This window comes from Phalangium opilio, unplaced genomic scaffold (genome assembly GCF_054372755.1).
Source record: "Phalangium opilio isolate 3A_F unplaced genomic scaffold, DU_Popi_V2 ptg000011l_1, whole genome shotgun sequence".
NCBI lineage: Eukaryota > Metazoa > Arthropoda > Arachnida > Opiliones > Phalangiidae > Phalangium > Phalangium opilio.
In genome coordinates, this window is record NW_028324147.1 from 580,673 (window position 1) to 597,422 (window position 16,750).

A 16,750-nucleotide genomic window follows, 5' to 3' on the forward strand; every position below is an offset into this window, starting at 1 on the left:
GCGAAATTAATGGCGATCTCTTATATAAAAGGGGGGGGGTCTATCGGCGCCGAGGAATTTCTAATCGAGTCGAAGCTGATTAAAAATCGCTTTTCATCGTAATTAAATAGATTCAGGGAAAGGGGGGGGGGGGACCGGAGTGGCCTGCCGCCGCCGCCGACAAAAATGGTGTTACATTACAGATGTAATTAAAACCGTTATTAATTAAACTTCTTAACGAAAGGTGACAAATATTACACTTTTTTTTATACTCCCGCTTTTCCCCTCCTCCTTCTGCAATAATAAGACGGGCGACCCCGTTTTAACAACTGGTAATGGCGCGATATAATTAAAACGTATTAATTAACAAGAGCAGCCAGCCGCGAGTACTTTTAATATATAGTACAGTACGTGTAATATACCGCGTTGAATTAAATTTAATCCCCAGATTAAAATGGATTAAAGACGCTATTAGTAATCCTATCCTATTTATTTCCAAGGCAAAATCATTTTAAAAATAATGGTTTTAAGGAGCGGGGGTTGTCTTTGAAAAACTACGTATTTAAGCCCGTGTCTTAATTTCTCATCTTATCAGTTCAATAAGTTACCAAACTAGTACCGAATATTAACGGATTAAAAGAACCAGTTTTATCATTTTTTCTTTTAATTAATTTCTGGTACCAGTTATGATTCCCCAAAATGATATAATTTTCTAAATTCGTGATAAAAATCTCATTTAAAAAATTATTAAGAAGTGTCGATTTGAAATTTACGGACGAAATTTTAATTCGTCAAACTTCCTTCCCCCCTCTCGACCTCCCTCAACTCAATGGCTACGTCATTATAACGAAACTCAAGTCGACATATTTAAGATCAAAGACTTCAAATTAAATATTAAAAAAAAGAAAAAAAAACGAAAAACAAGCCCATAAATCATGGAATAGGCCTTGGCATTGGAACTCTGGAGCCATACCCTACAGAATCATAAAATCCCTACTTTGGGGGGTCATAAAAGTTGCAGCTGAGAGTTCAAAGTCGGCACAAAAACACTCTTTTCGCGTGGGAACCCAAGAAAAGTAAAACTAACACTGCAATTAACCGACAATTGGGAAACCAAAGGGAAAACGAAGCTATAACCATCCCAGTGCGGGACTAACTTAGCGAGACCCAAAGTCGACGACTTCCAATAGGTTGGCCTATAGTATTCCTAGTAGGGCTCTATTGATTCTCGGTTGGGATTTCTTATCTCGTTCTAGCACTTTCCAGGAACTCTATAATTCTAGGCGGTCTATTGTCCCTCATCTCAACTCAAGGACACACCCGGGCCACCAAAATTCACCGGCTTTTGTGGGCCACTGGGTTTTCCAGGTTATTCCCCTCCTTTAAAAATAGCATCCAACTGGTAAATACTTCTTAGATTGACAAGCGTGTTAAAAACTTTCCACCATATATCCCAGTCGGTGGTGGCGCCATTTGTCCATTACCCCCATCCCCACACCCCCACACCCCCGAAGCAACTACCTAAACCCGTGGGATCCTCAAACAAAGAAAAGAGCCTAAAATGCACTGGAAACTTAAGTAAAATTCGAAATCTGTTATTTAGTTTCTAGGCAGAGTCGCTCGGGTTGACACGTATGGTCGGGGTCCGACATCGGAATAACCTTGTTACCTTGGCTCGGGTATAACGCACGGAGATCGCGGACGGTTTGACATTGGGATGTCCTTGGCTCGATATAACTAACTAAGCCTTAGTTAGCGAGGAAGAAGATAGAGCTCTACCTTACTCGGTGTAATGATTAGTGTCCGCCTAGATTGGTCAATTTGAACTTGGTCACTTTTAACAGAATCGAATTTGATGAACGCATTAACATTAACTGTTTATTCGCGATTTTAAAAAAATGGAACTAAAAACGGATCTACTTCGGGGAAGCCAGCGACACAGCGGAGGAACTGTTTCTAAGTGGTGATGTACACCGAGTTATCAAACGCCGAGTTTAGTGTCCGCGTAGATTGGTTAATTTGAACTTATTAACTTTTAAAAGACGCGAATTTGATGAACTCAATAACATTAACTGTTTATTCGCGATTAAAAAAGGAACTAAAAACGTATCTACTTCCGGGCAGCCAGCAACGACACGGCGAAAGGACTGTCTTCAAGTGGTGATGTACACCGAGCGGAAAAATGCCTGGGTGAGTCCGTAATTTACATATACTCTTGATAGTACGCGTGAAAGTCTGATATTTTGAAACAATGGTTTCAAAGTAGGAAAATCAAAATTATTTTGAAAGGGGGGAAAATGTTGGGGACAAATTAACTACTTTTGAAAGAGGGATCCTTTTGAAACTGAGGTCGGGGGAAAGGGGGGGGTGGAAATCACGCCTCGGCGAAACTTATTTCCGAGCGAGCGAACTTTTGTTCTTAATGAGATAATTTAAAATCACCCCCCTCCCCTCCGTTGGGGGGGGGCAATTTTGGCTTAAAAATAAGTTGTCCCAAAAAAGAATTACTAAAGACAGATGGAAATAATAATTCAAAGCTATTGTTTGCCGCTAATTTTTGGGGAGACTCATTAACGAGAACTTAAAAAATATAACAATTAAAAATAACAATTAATTTCATATTTTATGACTCGAGAAACTCGAGAAATATACTTTTGATACTTAAGAAAAATAATTAAATAAGAAATTAAGCGTAATTCGTCGAAACGAGGGGCTAATCACTGTCAGATTTCTTGTACACCGACTACTTCTAATCATTTTAGCACTGTTAAGGGCAGGGCTTTTAAAAATTACTCGTAATCACTACTTTAGTACAGTCAAAGGTACAGCCGTGTACACACCGAGTGAGCGGCCCCTCGGGCTCTAAAATATTTAGTCGGGGGTCATCCGTAACCCTAACTAAGGAGGTCACCACGAAATATCTTCTTTCCTTCTAAGATGGGGGGGAGGGGGATACGAAATAATATTTTCGGTATTAAAATGGAAATGGGAGTTCCGATGGGGATGGACATTATTCGGGCGAAAATATTCGATAAGTAACTTTCAATTACCCTCGTGGCTTCAACTTGGGAAAAGAGGAAAACGAGAGAGAAAATGGTCGCCAAACCATTATTATTCGGATAAATTGATTTCATTCCCCAAGAAAAATGGCTAAATTATACCGTCGAGGTAAAAAGACTTCAAACCCCCCCCCCAGCGCCCCCTACTCTCCCCCAACCCCATCTCAATAAATCACCAGAGCAGTACCCTTTCAAGTTTCAACCACAATAGATATCAGTCAGTGTCGCCGTGCCAACAGGAAACCACCGAGACAATCCCCAGGGTCCATAAGATAAACCCATTGAACAGTACACCAAACCGAACCGAACTAGCCGAGATAGTTCTGAAGTAAGCGGACAGACAAACGGCTTGATACTTATAAGACAGTATTTCATCTATTGAAAATTTACCCCCTTAAGACGTAATAATGATGATGGTTCAATGAGGAGGGGGTCGTGATAACTCCTTGGGTCAGAGTAGTGACCAACGCGGCTTCCAACCCCCAACCTTGGAGGAAATAATCGAGTATCATAGAGATTTCTAATTTGAACGATTATAATGTAATGATAAACGTGACGTCACGCGTAGAGTATGAGTGCGACTTGGACTTTGGGGTGGGGTTTTTGTAACAACTACTTGTATAATTTATCCAAGGCTTAGCGTCGATTGATCGTAATCGAGGGTATAGCCAATTGAGCGAAGAGGCGGAAATTCGATTCGATAATATCGACTCGGTATTTATCAAATTTATAAATTATCGGATACTTAATCATTTTTAAGATTTCAACTTAATTGAGCCGAGCAAATTTATAGTTAGGGGGGAAGAAATATGGCTTGGTAATTAAGCCTACAACCTATCCAGTTAATTGTTAATGCCTATTTAATGATTCGGGTGACTTATTCAAACGGACCCCAATAAATTAATGGCCGCTTAACAATTGAGAGAGTCGACCTTAAATTAAATCACGATGACTAACGCCATACGCATTCCGTAGGCATTTCATCATCGCGTACCGATTGAACAAAACAATGATAGGCCTGTTACAGCCTCGAAAGGGATCGGTAAAATGATATTGAAAACACGTGTTTCAATGTCAAATTAGATCCATTTCAAGAATGATATAATTTACGATACTTTATCACGCAATAAAAAGATAAAACATCAGGGCTAAATAAATATAACACTCACCCACTGCCAATGTTAATTTGCTAGTCTAGACTAGGTAATCTTATTAATTGGTGGTAAAAATCATCTCAGGTGTCATAAGAGATGACTGAGACACTGTGTCCTCCCTTCCCCACATTGAAATCAACCTGGCATCTTCCTGTTATACAAAATAAATAATTCAAGATTCTATAAACATATCATTGTTAAGATTACGGAGTTGAAAATCAACAATATAATTTCGAATATAAATTGACCTATTCTCCCTGAGGGCTATCTGAAACCCTACCACCTTAATTACTAGGCTCACCTTATAATATAATAAAGGCAATGTTACCAATTTTCAATGGAAAATTTGTGTCTAAAAAACGTACTCTAAAAAGAACCTTGAAAAATCTAAAAGGTGGTAACTTTCTCTGACTATAGACTTCCGGTTCTCTATGGAGTTTCGGGGGACAAAGCGAGCTAGGCCTATATCTGTCAGCTCACATCTTTGTATCGAATGGTCCCTACTAAAAGCTGCAGCTAGGTTGCGAGCGAGAGATGATGGGGTGGGCCGAGATAAGAAGAAAATTCTTAGCCAAGGACTTGCTAAAAGTAATACATCTATGTCCTTGGCTAAAGTAAACGGCGGCGCCAGGCACTCGGGCCCGGTCCATCCCGAGACTTAATGCAAATAGCTAACAAAAGTATTAACACGTGTGTCCTACCACCAACAACCCTAAAAGGAGGGGGTCTGTATTCTGTTGTCCATTATTATAAGAGCCCCGAGGCCAAGGCCTACTCTATTTATAAATATAAATAGTAGGCCTGGTTGTTTGGACATTATTGGAGACGTCTTATCTGTACAGTCTTATTAATAATGGTGTCAGGTGAGCTGAAATACTAGGGGTAAATAATAACTAGTGACATAAAAGCTTTCCGATGATATCGATGACAGAGAGATGGAAATTGCCAAACAAAATGCAAGGCTACGATACAGTAATACCCCCAAAGACTCATCTATACATAGTTTTAAGACTAGGAGGATTGATATTATTATATTTACACCAGGAGATGAGGCTACTTGGTACTGCACTTTGTCCGCAAAGTAGCCTTGGTCTCCTGGTGTAAATGGTATCAATACTCCTAGTCTGAAAACTATGTATAAGTACACAAAACCACGACAAAAGTCTATAGAAAACTTTTTAAACTTACGTCAATAATTGTTCTTCTTAGTTATTCAGTCTTTTCGCGACTAATTATGATGTTAATTAACAATTACGCGACATTATTAATGCGATATTATTAATATATTTCGCTAAACGAAGGGAAATCCCGAGGAGCAAAGTTAAAACGGGCCAAAATTAGGTTCAAGAGTTACTTTTGCCGCCTTTTTTTGATCCGGCGCGAGGGGATGGGAGGGAGGAGAGATGGGTGGATCCATCTCATTGGTTGAGATGCAAATTTAAAAATGTCCGTTAATATTTTTAAAATCGAAGCGCGCCAATGAAGCTAACAAGACACACGTATAAAGTAGTTTAAATACATTAAAAAATTAGAAAATTACAATCACCCTGGTAAATTACCGTTTATATTATCATGGTAAATTACAGTTTTCATAAATAACCAGGGGTAATCGAAAATTACAATTACCCCGGTAAATTACCATATATACCATTGTAAATTAGTAGGTGATAAATTTATTCCATTTTTAACCATGGAAGAGAAGAGATAAGGTATCTTGGAGTCAATATAATTTATGATCAGATTATTATAATAAAACCAAAAAAAGAACCTTCGGAGGTTAAAATTAAAATTGAATCCGTTTCCTATTATTGAGCAATCCGATTGATTGATTGTTTCGGGTGAACACCGTTTTTATCTCATTTTTGACGAAAATAAAAACTTATCTTAACGATAGTTTAAAATAGCTTTCAAGGAATTCAAAAGATACGTTGGTGGTAGTCAGCGATTTCTTGTCATTTGGTAGAGAGAGAGAGATATTCAAAGTACCTACTTTTTATGTCCTTTAGTTTACGTGGCTAAATCAAAAACAGTTTAAGTAAGATTTACTCGCCTCTATATCTACCGCGCTGAATTTGCTAAAATAGTTTTAGGTGTAAATTCGAATTTCATCACACCCATAGAACTCCTTCCTATACATAGTTTACAACAGACTAGGAGGATTTATACCATTTACGCGAGGAGACCTAGCTTTAGACTCACCCATCCAGTGGTAACACACGAAGCCGGCCCTCCCTGTGTAAATGATATGAACCCTCCTAGTCTGTTGTAAACTATGGATAATATAAGAGAATCTAATACATACTTGCCAATATACAGGGTCACTGGGGTTAGAAAAAGGGGTGGGGGTAATTATAGGAGCCCTCCCCCCAGTACACCAGTGCGGGATGGTTCTATGGAAAATCTTTTTGAGTGGAAAATGTTCTATATACTTCTTATACTAATTTTGCCCCCACAAGGAATGCATGCACCCACTAACCAAGCTAGGAACATCAGACCTACCAACCTACATGTTCTTAGATGTTATATGGGTTCCAAAGTGACACACTAACCATAAGTGATCACATTTAACGCCCTAGACAATTAGAATTAATTCTAATTAAAGTCAAGCAAATAAATAAATAAGAAGGCGTGATTAACTGGGGGTGCCACAAAATTTATTGCCAAAATTTACACCTCAAAATGGTCCACTTTCAGGAAAATTCATTTTGTATTTTTTTCTGTTTTTTTCATGTTGTTCATTTCATTTCATTTTATTTTATTTCACAATTTGTTTGTTTATTTATTTATTTATTTTTTTCCGTCACATAAAATTGGAATGCGATTAAAAATAAACAACCAACCGTTTTCCAATTAAATGTAATAAAAAAAAGAAAGAAAGGTCAAAGTTTACACGATTTTATACATCAAATATAACAAGAAAATGATCAAAAAAATTGGTACGAGTCACAAACAAATATAAATCGGGAACAACAAACACGTTGATTTCCCGTTTAATAACGTTTAAATCTTAGATCTAAATATATACTGTAATATCGCAGAAAAGGGTTTGTTTGTTTGTTTGCTTGTTTGTTTACGAATAGAAAGTAAATAACAAATAATCATTTGTTCCGAGATAAAATCATGCGTGAAAGGAATTCACAACACAACAAGACAAGGAAAATGACATAATTATTATTATTAAATAAACTTTGGTGTCTGTTTGTTTGTTTACGCGGTAAATAAATAGTTTGCACGCATTTAATGCGCGTAAAAAAAATACTACAAAGATAAAAAAGAAACGTGGAAGGAAGCCTCCGTTTTCTTGGGTGTGTTTTTTTTTCCATTTACAAGTCTCTTTCTCTGTTTCCCCAACAACAACCATCGCGAAAACAGATTAACTATCACTATTAACTACTCGTCTTCTTTAACATTTCTTCAAGATCCTGAAATTAAATTGATTACATTAATTAAATCGGGTTGGAAATAATAACACTTACTTTAAGAAGAAAATTTCTGAGGTTCTTATACGTTTCTTTTACATCTTCATTGACTAGAATCAAGTGGAAGTTTCCCTCAGTTTCGCCTAAAATAATGAAGAAAAAATTGTTTAGTTGAAATTTGGCCTATTTCGCGGCTACAAACCCGAAATTTGGCCTATTTCGCGGCTACAAACCCGAAATTTGGCCTATTTCGCGGCTACAAACCCGAAATTTGGCCTATTTCGCGGCTACAAACCCGAAATTTGGCCTATTTCGCGGCTACAAACCCGAAATTTGGCCTATTTCGCGGCTACAAACCCGAAATTTGGCCTATTTCGCGGCTACAAACCCGAAATTTGGCCTATTTCGCGGCTACAAACCCGAAATTTGGCCTATTTCGCGTCTACAAACCCGAAATTTGGCCTATTTCGCGTCTACAAACCCGAAATTTGGCCTATTTCGCGGCTACTAGGTATTAAGGGAAGGGTTTTCTCTTACCAAACTTCATTTCTTCGTGGGCCTTGGCCAATCTCTTGCGTATGCTCTCCTCAGAATCAGTTCCTCTTCCTCTCAAACGTTGCTCGAGAACGTTCATATTGGGTGGTTTAATAAAAACAAAGTAGGGATTCAAATTGGTCTTCTTGATTTTCTTGACCCCTTCCATTTCAATGTCCAAAATGCAAATCCTTCCCTGATCTTGAAGGTTGCGAATGGCCTTCTTGCTCGTCCCGTAAAGATTCCCCGAGAACTCGGCGTACTCGATAAAATCGCCGCGTTGAATCCCTTGCTCCATCTCTTTACGATCCACGAAATAATAATCTGTTCCACAACACACACACACAAACCAAAGAAAGAAAAAAGAAAAAAGGACCCGACAATATTTAGTAAAATAGATACGAAATTCAATTAACAAAATGTTGTTAATCGTTAGAAAACTACGAGATTAAAAGATGGTAAAACTAATTCGTAACAAGAGCTAACTAAGCCTTGGCGAGTGATTTTGATAGAAGAGCTAAGCCTCGGCCATTTTGTTAAAAACTTAATTTTACCATAATTTCCCTGAACTATTTATAGAATAAAATATTTAACATTACAGGAATTTAATCTGAAAATTAATCTGTTAATTAATTAACGAGGGCTCAGGATAACAAACTTACAATTATTTAAAATCCCTTCTATACTAAATAATGGCTACCTTTTCCATTAACTTCTCCTGGTCGGGCTTTTCTCGTCGTGTCTAAATTTAAAAAGACGGGAAAAAAATTAAAAAGGATTGCGAGAAATCGCATAAGAACGCAAAACTACATACATGCCTCTATAATTTTTTGGTATAAATTATAGATAGCTAATTTGTTTGTTTGTTTTTGTACTAACGGGAAACGCTGAAGCCGAATAAATCGGGAAATTCCCCTAGAAGGTGCTTCAAAAGCGTACTCTTCCCGCTGCCGGACGGACCGCAAATGACCAAGGGTCGAATGCCGCTCGAAGACATCGTCGATGCACGAGTGGTGTTTCCTAGCCAATAAGGACCTTGACCTTTGCTCCCTGGAATCAGTAAGGGGTGACCCGGTGGCGAATTACTAAGACACCCATTCTCCTCCGAGCTCAAGAGACACGAAGTCATCCTTTCGTGCAACATTTGATTGTCGCTCATACCGCTAGCTGAAAATGTAGAAATAGGCCTATATATTAAAGTCACTCGTCAACGGAACCCAGTCTTCAACCAGTGATCCAATTATCGGATCTCTACGTTGAACATCTGGTTTAATTTTACTCTTAACTAGTAACGGAGTTATACCTTTACATTGACGAATAACTCGCGCATTCAAAGCGGCGTTAAATAAAACAGGTTATGAGCGTAAAAATGTATGCCAAACACGCTTCGAATCAATTTTAAGAACAGTTTACAATGAAAACGGTAACGTCTTTAATACTAATTAGTTCAATAGTTAGACCTCTACCTTGTAAACTGCTCTTGAACTAAATTACACAAACTATAAGATAACAACAAAAACAGTAAACAGTAAGCAACGTTGACACCACGGTTGACACGCACCTTTTACGCTTCCCAATTTGAAGGCAGCCCGAGTTTTCGCGCTAAGCCTTGGCAAGTTATTATACATTACGATACTAATTGGATTAAAGGAACTTAAAGAGGCAAATTTTCTAACTACGCACGTGGCGAAATTCATCTTAATTTACAAGGAAGGAGTTCTGGTTAAAAATCGAGTCCCTGCGATCTAAACTACCCAAAAGGCACAAAAGAAAACCCTAAAAAATTTCGAAATAAGGCGCAAGTCGCCAAGAGGGGTCAAATTGGGGGAAACTCGGCAACAACTTGAGGCCAAGTCCCTCGTGTGTTTTTTCTTTTATACATCCGCGTGTGGCCAAAGGAGACATGAATGAAAATCTTTAGCTAAAGTTATCTATTAATGAAGGGCAATTAGGCCTAAAAAAACTACCTCCTAGTCTACTACTATACCGGCAGCAGCGCTAAAGCATGCTTAGATTAGAGATCTCGGCAATTCCTTTCCCCAAAAAGGGGATAGTAAAGAAAGAAAGAAAGAAAGAAGCGGGCCATGCATCTTTCATCTCGGATTTATCTTATCATATTCTTGGCTAAATTACAACAAACTTGACAAACCTTTTTCGACGACAGAATCAAATTTATCTTTGAGAGGATGAGGAAGGATTTTACGTCAAAGGTTTTTCTTATTTCTTGTACAATCTAGAAGACTGAGGAGGAGACTAGGGTGCCGCTTTGACCATCCAAGAAGCCCAGAAGCTAATCTCGCGGTTTTTTCAAAAGAATTCTCGCTTTTATTCTAGACTCCTCCGCGAAACCTACATTTTTAATAAGGCGTCCGTACTGTACTCACTACGTGCCAGGGGGACCCTAAGCCGCAAGCGTGGAAGCCACGTTGCGTGGCATTGGTCAGCTGTTGAAGGGAAACCAGTGACGTAGCTCCAACGGGGTTACTCCCAAATTATGGTTAAACTCTATAGATCGTGGCAGACTGGTAGTCGGGAAAAAGGCTTTCGCGATACGCTTTTCTCCCTCTAACTTTTCCCCCGCTAAACCATTTCCTTCAAATAACCACGAGTCAGCGCACCCACCGTTGACCACACCCACTATTTTTGGCGGGGGATGAGAAATATCATTTACACTACGTGGAAAATAAGTTAGAGAAGTGGCAGACTCGGTCTTTGACTGTAGTAGAGTTAATGGGGAAATAGAACGAGTGCTATATCTATTAATTAAAATTTATAAAGTAAGAACTTTACCGAAAATTTCTTTTTAAACGTTCTTTTAATGGTTTACCGGTTGATTCAAAAATGGTAGGGAAAAGGCGGGAAGCGATTTTAGCCAATGATAAGCGAGCACGTGCTCGCCTCGTGGGAAAAAGTTCAACAGACAGGTGTATTACAGTCACAGCGGCATACCTAACGGCCTTTAGTATTATTTTATTATCTGGCCTCGGGGAACGAGTAAAAAATTACACGGAGAATATAAAAAAGAACCCTACGGGAGGACGTAATGATTAATTTTAAAGGACGAGTTTGTCATCGACTAATCACCGTAGTTTCCTTATATTTTAGGTCAAGTCTCAAGGATTATTACACTCGTCCTTTAAGAGGTGCGTTGAACCACTCCTTTCCTCGTGTCCCCGGAGTTCTTATCCGAGTTAATAATACATTTATAACGAAAAGAAGCTAAGCCTATTTCTATAACAATATGTTAGGAACAAAAAGCTTCCCCAACGAAAATAGGCTTTTTATTACACCTTAGTTAATATTTGATCAGAGACAGGAAGGATGACAGAAATTGAACGGAGACACGTAACAAGACAATCTTCTCTCTTTCAAGTTGTCCAATCAATTTGGGCTTAGGATCCATTTACTTTTTCCCGCTACCTGGATCAAAATATCCACTTTTATGACAACTTAATGTCTTCTCCTTTAAAAGGATGGTTTATCTATTAAACGGGTACTTAAACGTACCAAAAGTTCAGTGTTGAGGTTTTTAAGTGGCCCTTAAAAATAATTAGCCTTAATTACCGTTTTTCGTTTCAACGACCTTGCCTATTTAATTATACAACTATTTATTATAATTTTAATAATTTTGCGGTTTGAAAGGAATTAAATTAGGTCCATGGCCTGAAAAGCGTTTTATCACGTTTCCTCTCCTTTATCTTTGTGAAATTACCATGAATATATAATAGCTACTATTCTTGAAACGCCAAACATTTTTTGTTTGATTGCTTTTTGAGCTAGTGTTTCCCAACTCGACGAAACGAGTCTTCAAAAGTCGACAACATTTTAGTTATTTCCCTGTAAACCAGAGGTTAAAACAACATCGTAAAATAATATTTCCAATGAATTTCAATCATTTCTTCCTTAATTTTTTGATTTTCTTCTAAAAATCTAAATCAGACGCTTATAATTTAGCATCTCAACCACCCAAACCCACCCCTCTATTTTATTCCTTAGTAACTTTGATGGCCCCTCCCTCTTCTAGCCCCTGACCTGACCTCCGACCCTCCCCCTGGCGCCGGGCATGAAAAGGCGCGCATTGTTAAGCCTAATTGTTGGCCGGTTTGTGTTTCATTCTCCATGCGGGTGCTTTGTTTACTCAAATATTTTAATCACCCGCGTTGCAAATGTCGCGAAGTGTTAAATTAACAACCCAATTAGTGAAATAACGATAAAGAACAACACGGATATAATTCATGTAAGTTTAAACAAACATCCTAGACATAATTTCCAATGAATTCGTGCGTTGGCGTGTTAGGTTCAATCTCGAGTTCAATGCAAACCAAATTTATACCGCAAAGATTACCGCTAGTATTTCGTTCAAATTAGCAATTATAAACCAGGAAACTGTCATTTAAACTGACGCCAATTAGTTTTGATACAATCTGATTATAAGTAACTAAACAATTACGTAAAAAGGCGGCCAATCAGGGACGAGTTAGTCAAGTTAAACCTAATCTTATCGACGCGAGCTAGCTACTCTTTCATGGAGGAGAAAAGCTTTTTCAAATTTCAATGCGTGGGTGGCAGATAATAATATAAAAAATCACCCAAAATGTTAGATAAAAATTATTTTTAAAAATAGTTTTGTTTGCACTTTGAGATTGGTGTTTAGAGTTTTATATCCCACGACGTCTGCACGTGATATTTTGAAGGCCCGTTGATTAATTTAATCATTTGCGGGGGAGGATGGCTAAATTATTTTATCTTATATGGCGGCGTTGCTATTCTTGCAGCTTTTTATCTTTTAGGCAACATATAAAAAAAATTATATAAAATCCAAACAAACCTAGCCTACATTCTATTTGTTTGCAAACACAATATATATAAATAAATGAATGAATAAATAAATAAATAAATAAACATAGTTAATAAATTAATAAGTAATTTTCCCGCAATTTAAATCGCGGGTAGCAACTAACACTCAGGGAAATACAGCTTTAAAAAAAAGGAGGAAGTTTTTTTCCCTTTTTAAAAGGGCGGGAAAAACCTTCCACGTGCGTTTCACGTGGCCGTCAAAATAAGTACTTCTTTAATTTGGTTCATTCGCGGGGGTGATCAATTGCCGGGGGTTTCTGACTTTTAAATATATATAAAAAACTGTTCAAGAGTGTTATTAGGTTGTATAGACTACTTTTATTCCCTACCAATCTTTATATTACCGTCTAATTACGCCTAGTATTACCCTCGGTGCATTTTATAACTGGTATGATCTTTAGTTGCCAAGAGGAATAAGAAAATCGCGGAAGAAATTTGTTACACACCTCCAACTACGCTGTACGACAAGTGTAGCGGTTGCGTTCAATCGCCTTTTGATAATTAGGGGGAATCTAAGGCGGATGGATACCTAATGTTAAATCGTATTAGAAGGAACAGTCTGATGACGCGAATAGAGTTTATTTTTTCTTTCTTTGTTTCTGGGAGATGTGTACGTTTGCCAAAAATAGGGTTAACCCCGATGATGAAAAGGCTATACTAGACTGGAAGAGGAAGTCTTTTGGTTGGTTGCCTAGGGAAGGCCGCCTTTCTTATTGGCTCCTTCCCAACTAAGTTAAAGACCTTTTGCCAATAGATTTAATTAATAATTAGGCTTAGCAATAGACAGTTGAATACGTAATGAGTCGACCGTTATTTATCCTTGAAATTGTTTTCGCGAACGTCTAGAAACGATTAAACACGGTTTGGTTCTTGCGCTCGCTTACCTGACCCCTCAACCTTGCCAAATCCAGCATGACCATACAATTGGGGCGGGGTGTTTAGGTTAGGTTACCGTCCTTACGGCCTCTCTTTTATTAGCCTTTGAACCCGGGAAATATTTCTATGAATCATATGTTATGCTCAAATTAAAATTTCATATCGTAATCTGTCGAACTTAAGTTCGACCTGATTATCGCGAATCGAGAGAGTACCGGCACTTAATCTTATCTTCTCGTACAAATTAATAGAGCCAACGTACGAAGTTGCCAATATACTACCTCGCTTGGAGGAGAGGGGGGGGGTTGCCAATTAAAACCTATCTCGAAATAAAAATGGAAGTTGATATAGTATTGGATGGAGGGGTCTGATTGGATAAGAGAGAATTATATTTTGATGAGTGCCCACTTGAGGCGAATTATCTATTGAACCTTTGGGAATACAGTCAGTGTGTGTTATGTGTGTGGCTGGCGGTCACCATCCCATTTTTGGCAACGTATCACGCATCGAGAATCCACGGGTATTTCTCTGACGTCGACAAATTCGAGGGTCGGCCACTTTCGAGTACTAAGCTTATTTGTTATCATTACGAAATAAATCTAAAATTGTATATTCTAAAGGGATGGTGTATCTATAGCCTAGTTTTTCCATAAAAAAACATTCCTTAATCAATAGATTCAACCCGGAATAAATAGAGGCGACAGTAAGAATGGTACTTTGATAAGAGCGGGGTTTGGTACTAAGGACAGTAAGAGCTACTAACTCTCGTATCCGGTTTTATAAATATTCCCCATGTCGCTTCTAGGCTAGGTTGTTTTATAAATATTCTCCATGTCGCTTCTAGGCTACGTTTCAGTACATTAACCGAGGAAGAAATTTGCGGTTTATTTAGTGTTTCAAGTGAAACCGAGATATCTATGAGTCATGGAATATTTTTCATCCGTTTTTTCCTCGATAAGGAAATCATGAACATTCGAGTTTATTACATTAACCCACGAATAATCAAAGTCGTTATAGCGGTAAATTGGGCGCATGACCGCTTCTAAAAATCCTTAATTAATTACTCTTGTAGGAATGAAATGAATTCCAGGTGTATCGCAAACTCCGTTCGTTACACGTGAATTTCACGAATTATTTTTGGAAGAATAGTTTTGTAATACCTTTAAAAAGATATAATGTAATTTTCTCATTGGTTAGATTAAGCTTGGTATGCCGCGAATGATTGGATGATTAGACCCGGGGGGGGAAATAGGGGAGGGGGTAACATTTTCTTCTCAATGTCAGAAAGATTAGCACCCGAAAATGTCTCTTCTCAATGAAAAACATTAACTATCTTAAAATATCTCATGTTAATTTTATGATTTTCCATAAATTTATTCGATGGCTTTAAAACGTTTTTTCTATCTCTCTCTCTAACCAAAGATAAGACTTAATATTTCTTGCTATTTTTGAGTTTTTATGGAGGGCCTTTTTATCTCTATTTTTTTGCACCGCTTCTATAATAAGTATCTGCCACACAATGCGGAAATTGGTTGGGGTGGGAGGGGGGTACAAGCCCCTGAACTCGAGTTTGACCTCATTATTGGCTCTCTTAGTAATTATTTGTATTCTTTCGAAGCTCTCGAAGCTTTAGAACAACTTTTTACATAGCAGATATCATGGAAAAATCCCGAATTATTTTGTTTTTAGACTTCCAAGTATTTTAAATTGTTTATCCTTGTCTTAATTGAGGAGGGTGGAATCAGAGAAACTGTAGAATAGGAATAGAAAGTCCACCTACCACTTGCGTTCATTTCCTGCTGGCTCTGATTGGGCTACCGGAAATGGAGGTGTACGAAACCGAGGCTTTGGATATAGGTACCCCGACTTTCTATCCCGGCGTAGTATTTTCTCTGGTAAAAAAAGTAGTTCTTCTACTCTATAGGCGAGGGTACGGGTCCCATTATTCATTCTTGGAATATTCGAGGTACCCCTACGTACACTCTTCTATCTAAGACATTCTTCGAAATGTTTTCTCTTAATTATTCCCAGAAACTTCGCTAGGATACTTGATACTGCATGGGGATTTTATTTTCCGGATTTCAGGGCCATCCCATTCCCATTGAAACGTCATTAAAATATTCTACCCCTACATTTACATTTACAAAAGTCTGGTGGAACGTTGGCGGTTGCGAATCATGCCAAAAGCTAGTCCCCAACATCCCTGTATAGTTTTTCAGCCGCGAACGTTTTTCAAGCCACTCAACTACTATGTCTAGTGATTCTTACTTAGGAGGGGTCGGATACGAATCGAAAAATTAATTATTTTACCATTGAAAACTATAGGCTAGAATATGGCGATTTTTAACAAAGTATTAAATGTCCGACCAATAAATAAATTGCACGTGGCGCGTGCTCTGAATTCGCGAGAAATAATTAAATTATAGTCTTTGAGTGCCTTGCCACTCTCTAAGATCGAATCTTTATATTCTTAACATTAACATTCCGTATGATGATTGATTATTCAACAAAAAGCGATGAAGCAACATTTAAAAGCGAAGATTATTTTCGTACAACTTGTAGCTAACAATTAAGTTGTAGCGTCTTGGTACTTACCGGGGTATTTCCCGTAGAATATGCCGCTCATTGAAAGCATCTTTGAAAGAGATTTGCTACCAAAGGGTGAAGTAGAAGCAGGAAGGGAGTAGACGACTAGTCGAGGCTTGGCGGCTCCTCCTAAACTTAGCGCCTTCATCAAGCGAAAGAAAGCGACGAATGAACCCCGATCTTAATTCGCGCGTCGCTTCAAATAAGCAAATTTCCCCGCGACATCAGCGCCTCTCACGGCCCACATTCAATTAATTATCTCTCTCAATTTTATATACCCCTATAC

General features: G+C 38.1%; 2 protein-coding genes across 8 annotated transcripts in view; one reads left to right on the top strand and one right to left on the bottom strand.

Annotated features, from left to right (window-relative positions):
- The first annotated feature begins 1,500 nt into the window (after positions 1-1,500).
- Positions 1,501-16,750, top strand: part of LOC149709659 (ral guanine nucleotide dissociation stimulator-like 1) — a 63,186-nt gene continuing 47,936 nt past the window's right edge. For 2 of the 4 annotated variants that reach the window (XM_089856879.1, XM_089856897.1), the window contains exon 1: positions 1,534-2,169. In XM_089856879.1, the coding sequence (XP_089713005.1) occupies positions 2,162-2,169 (8 nt within the window). In that variant the 5' untranslated portion in view covers positions 1,534-2,161. Of the gene's footprint in view, positions 2,170-16,750 lie in introns of all 4 variants that reach the window. The other 2 variants (XM_089856856.1, XM_089856915.1) reach the window with 2 other exon arrangements.
- LOC149709660 (guanylate kinase-like) lies at positions 6,825-16,635 on the bottom strand. Of its 4 annotated transcripts, none has more exons than XM_089857124.1 (6): positions 16,474-16,635; positions 9,025-9,312; positions 8,846-8,887; positions 8,149-8,469; positions 7,669-7,754; positions 6,825-7,614 (listed from the first exon to the last, which is right to left on the bottom strand). In XM_089857124.1, the coding sequence occupies exons 1-6, from the start codon at positions 16,610-16,612 to the stop codon at positions 7,579-7,581; spliced, it is 912 nt and encodes a 303-aa protein (XP_089713250.1). In that variant the 5' UTR covers positions 16,613-16,635; the 3' UTR covers positions 6,825-7,578. The 4 variants fall into 4 exon arrangements, with proteins under 4 accessions (XP_089713250.1, XP_089713261.1, XP_089713254.1 ...); XM_089857135.1 differs by lacking the exon at positions 16,474-16,635 and adding an exon at positions 10,295-11,050; XM_089857128.1 differs by lacking the exon at positions 16,474-16,635 and adding an exon at positions 9,707-10,243.

Bases quoted from the DNA above. Each gene is read 5' to 3' on its own strand.
- LOC149709660 (XM_089857124.1), bottom strand. From the start codon at position 16,612: ATGAAGGCGCTAAGTTTAGGAGGAGCCGCCAAGCCTCGACTAGTCGTC. The intron at 9,313-16,473 runs GTAAGTACCAAG...CTACATTTTCAG, and splicing joins ATTCTACGGGAAATACCCCG to CTAGCGGTATGAGCGACAAT. The intron at 8,888-9,024 runs GTTAGTACAAAA...TTTTAAATTTAG, and splicing joins ATTCGGCTTCAGCGTTTCCC to ACACGACGAGAAAAGCCCGA.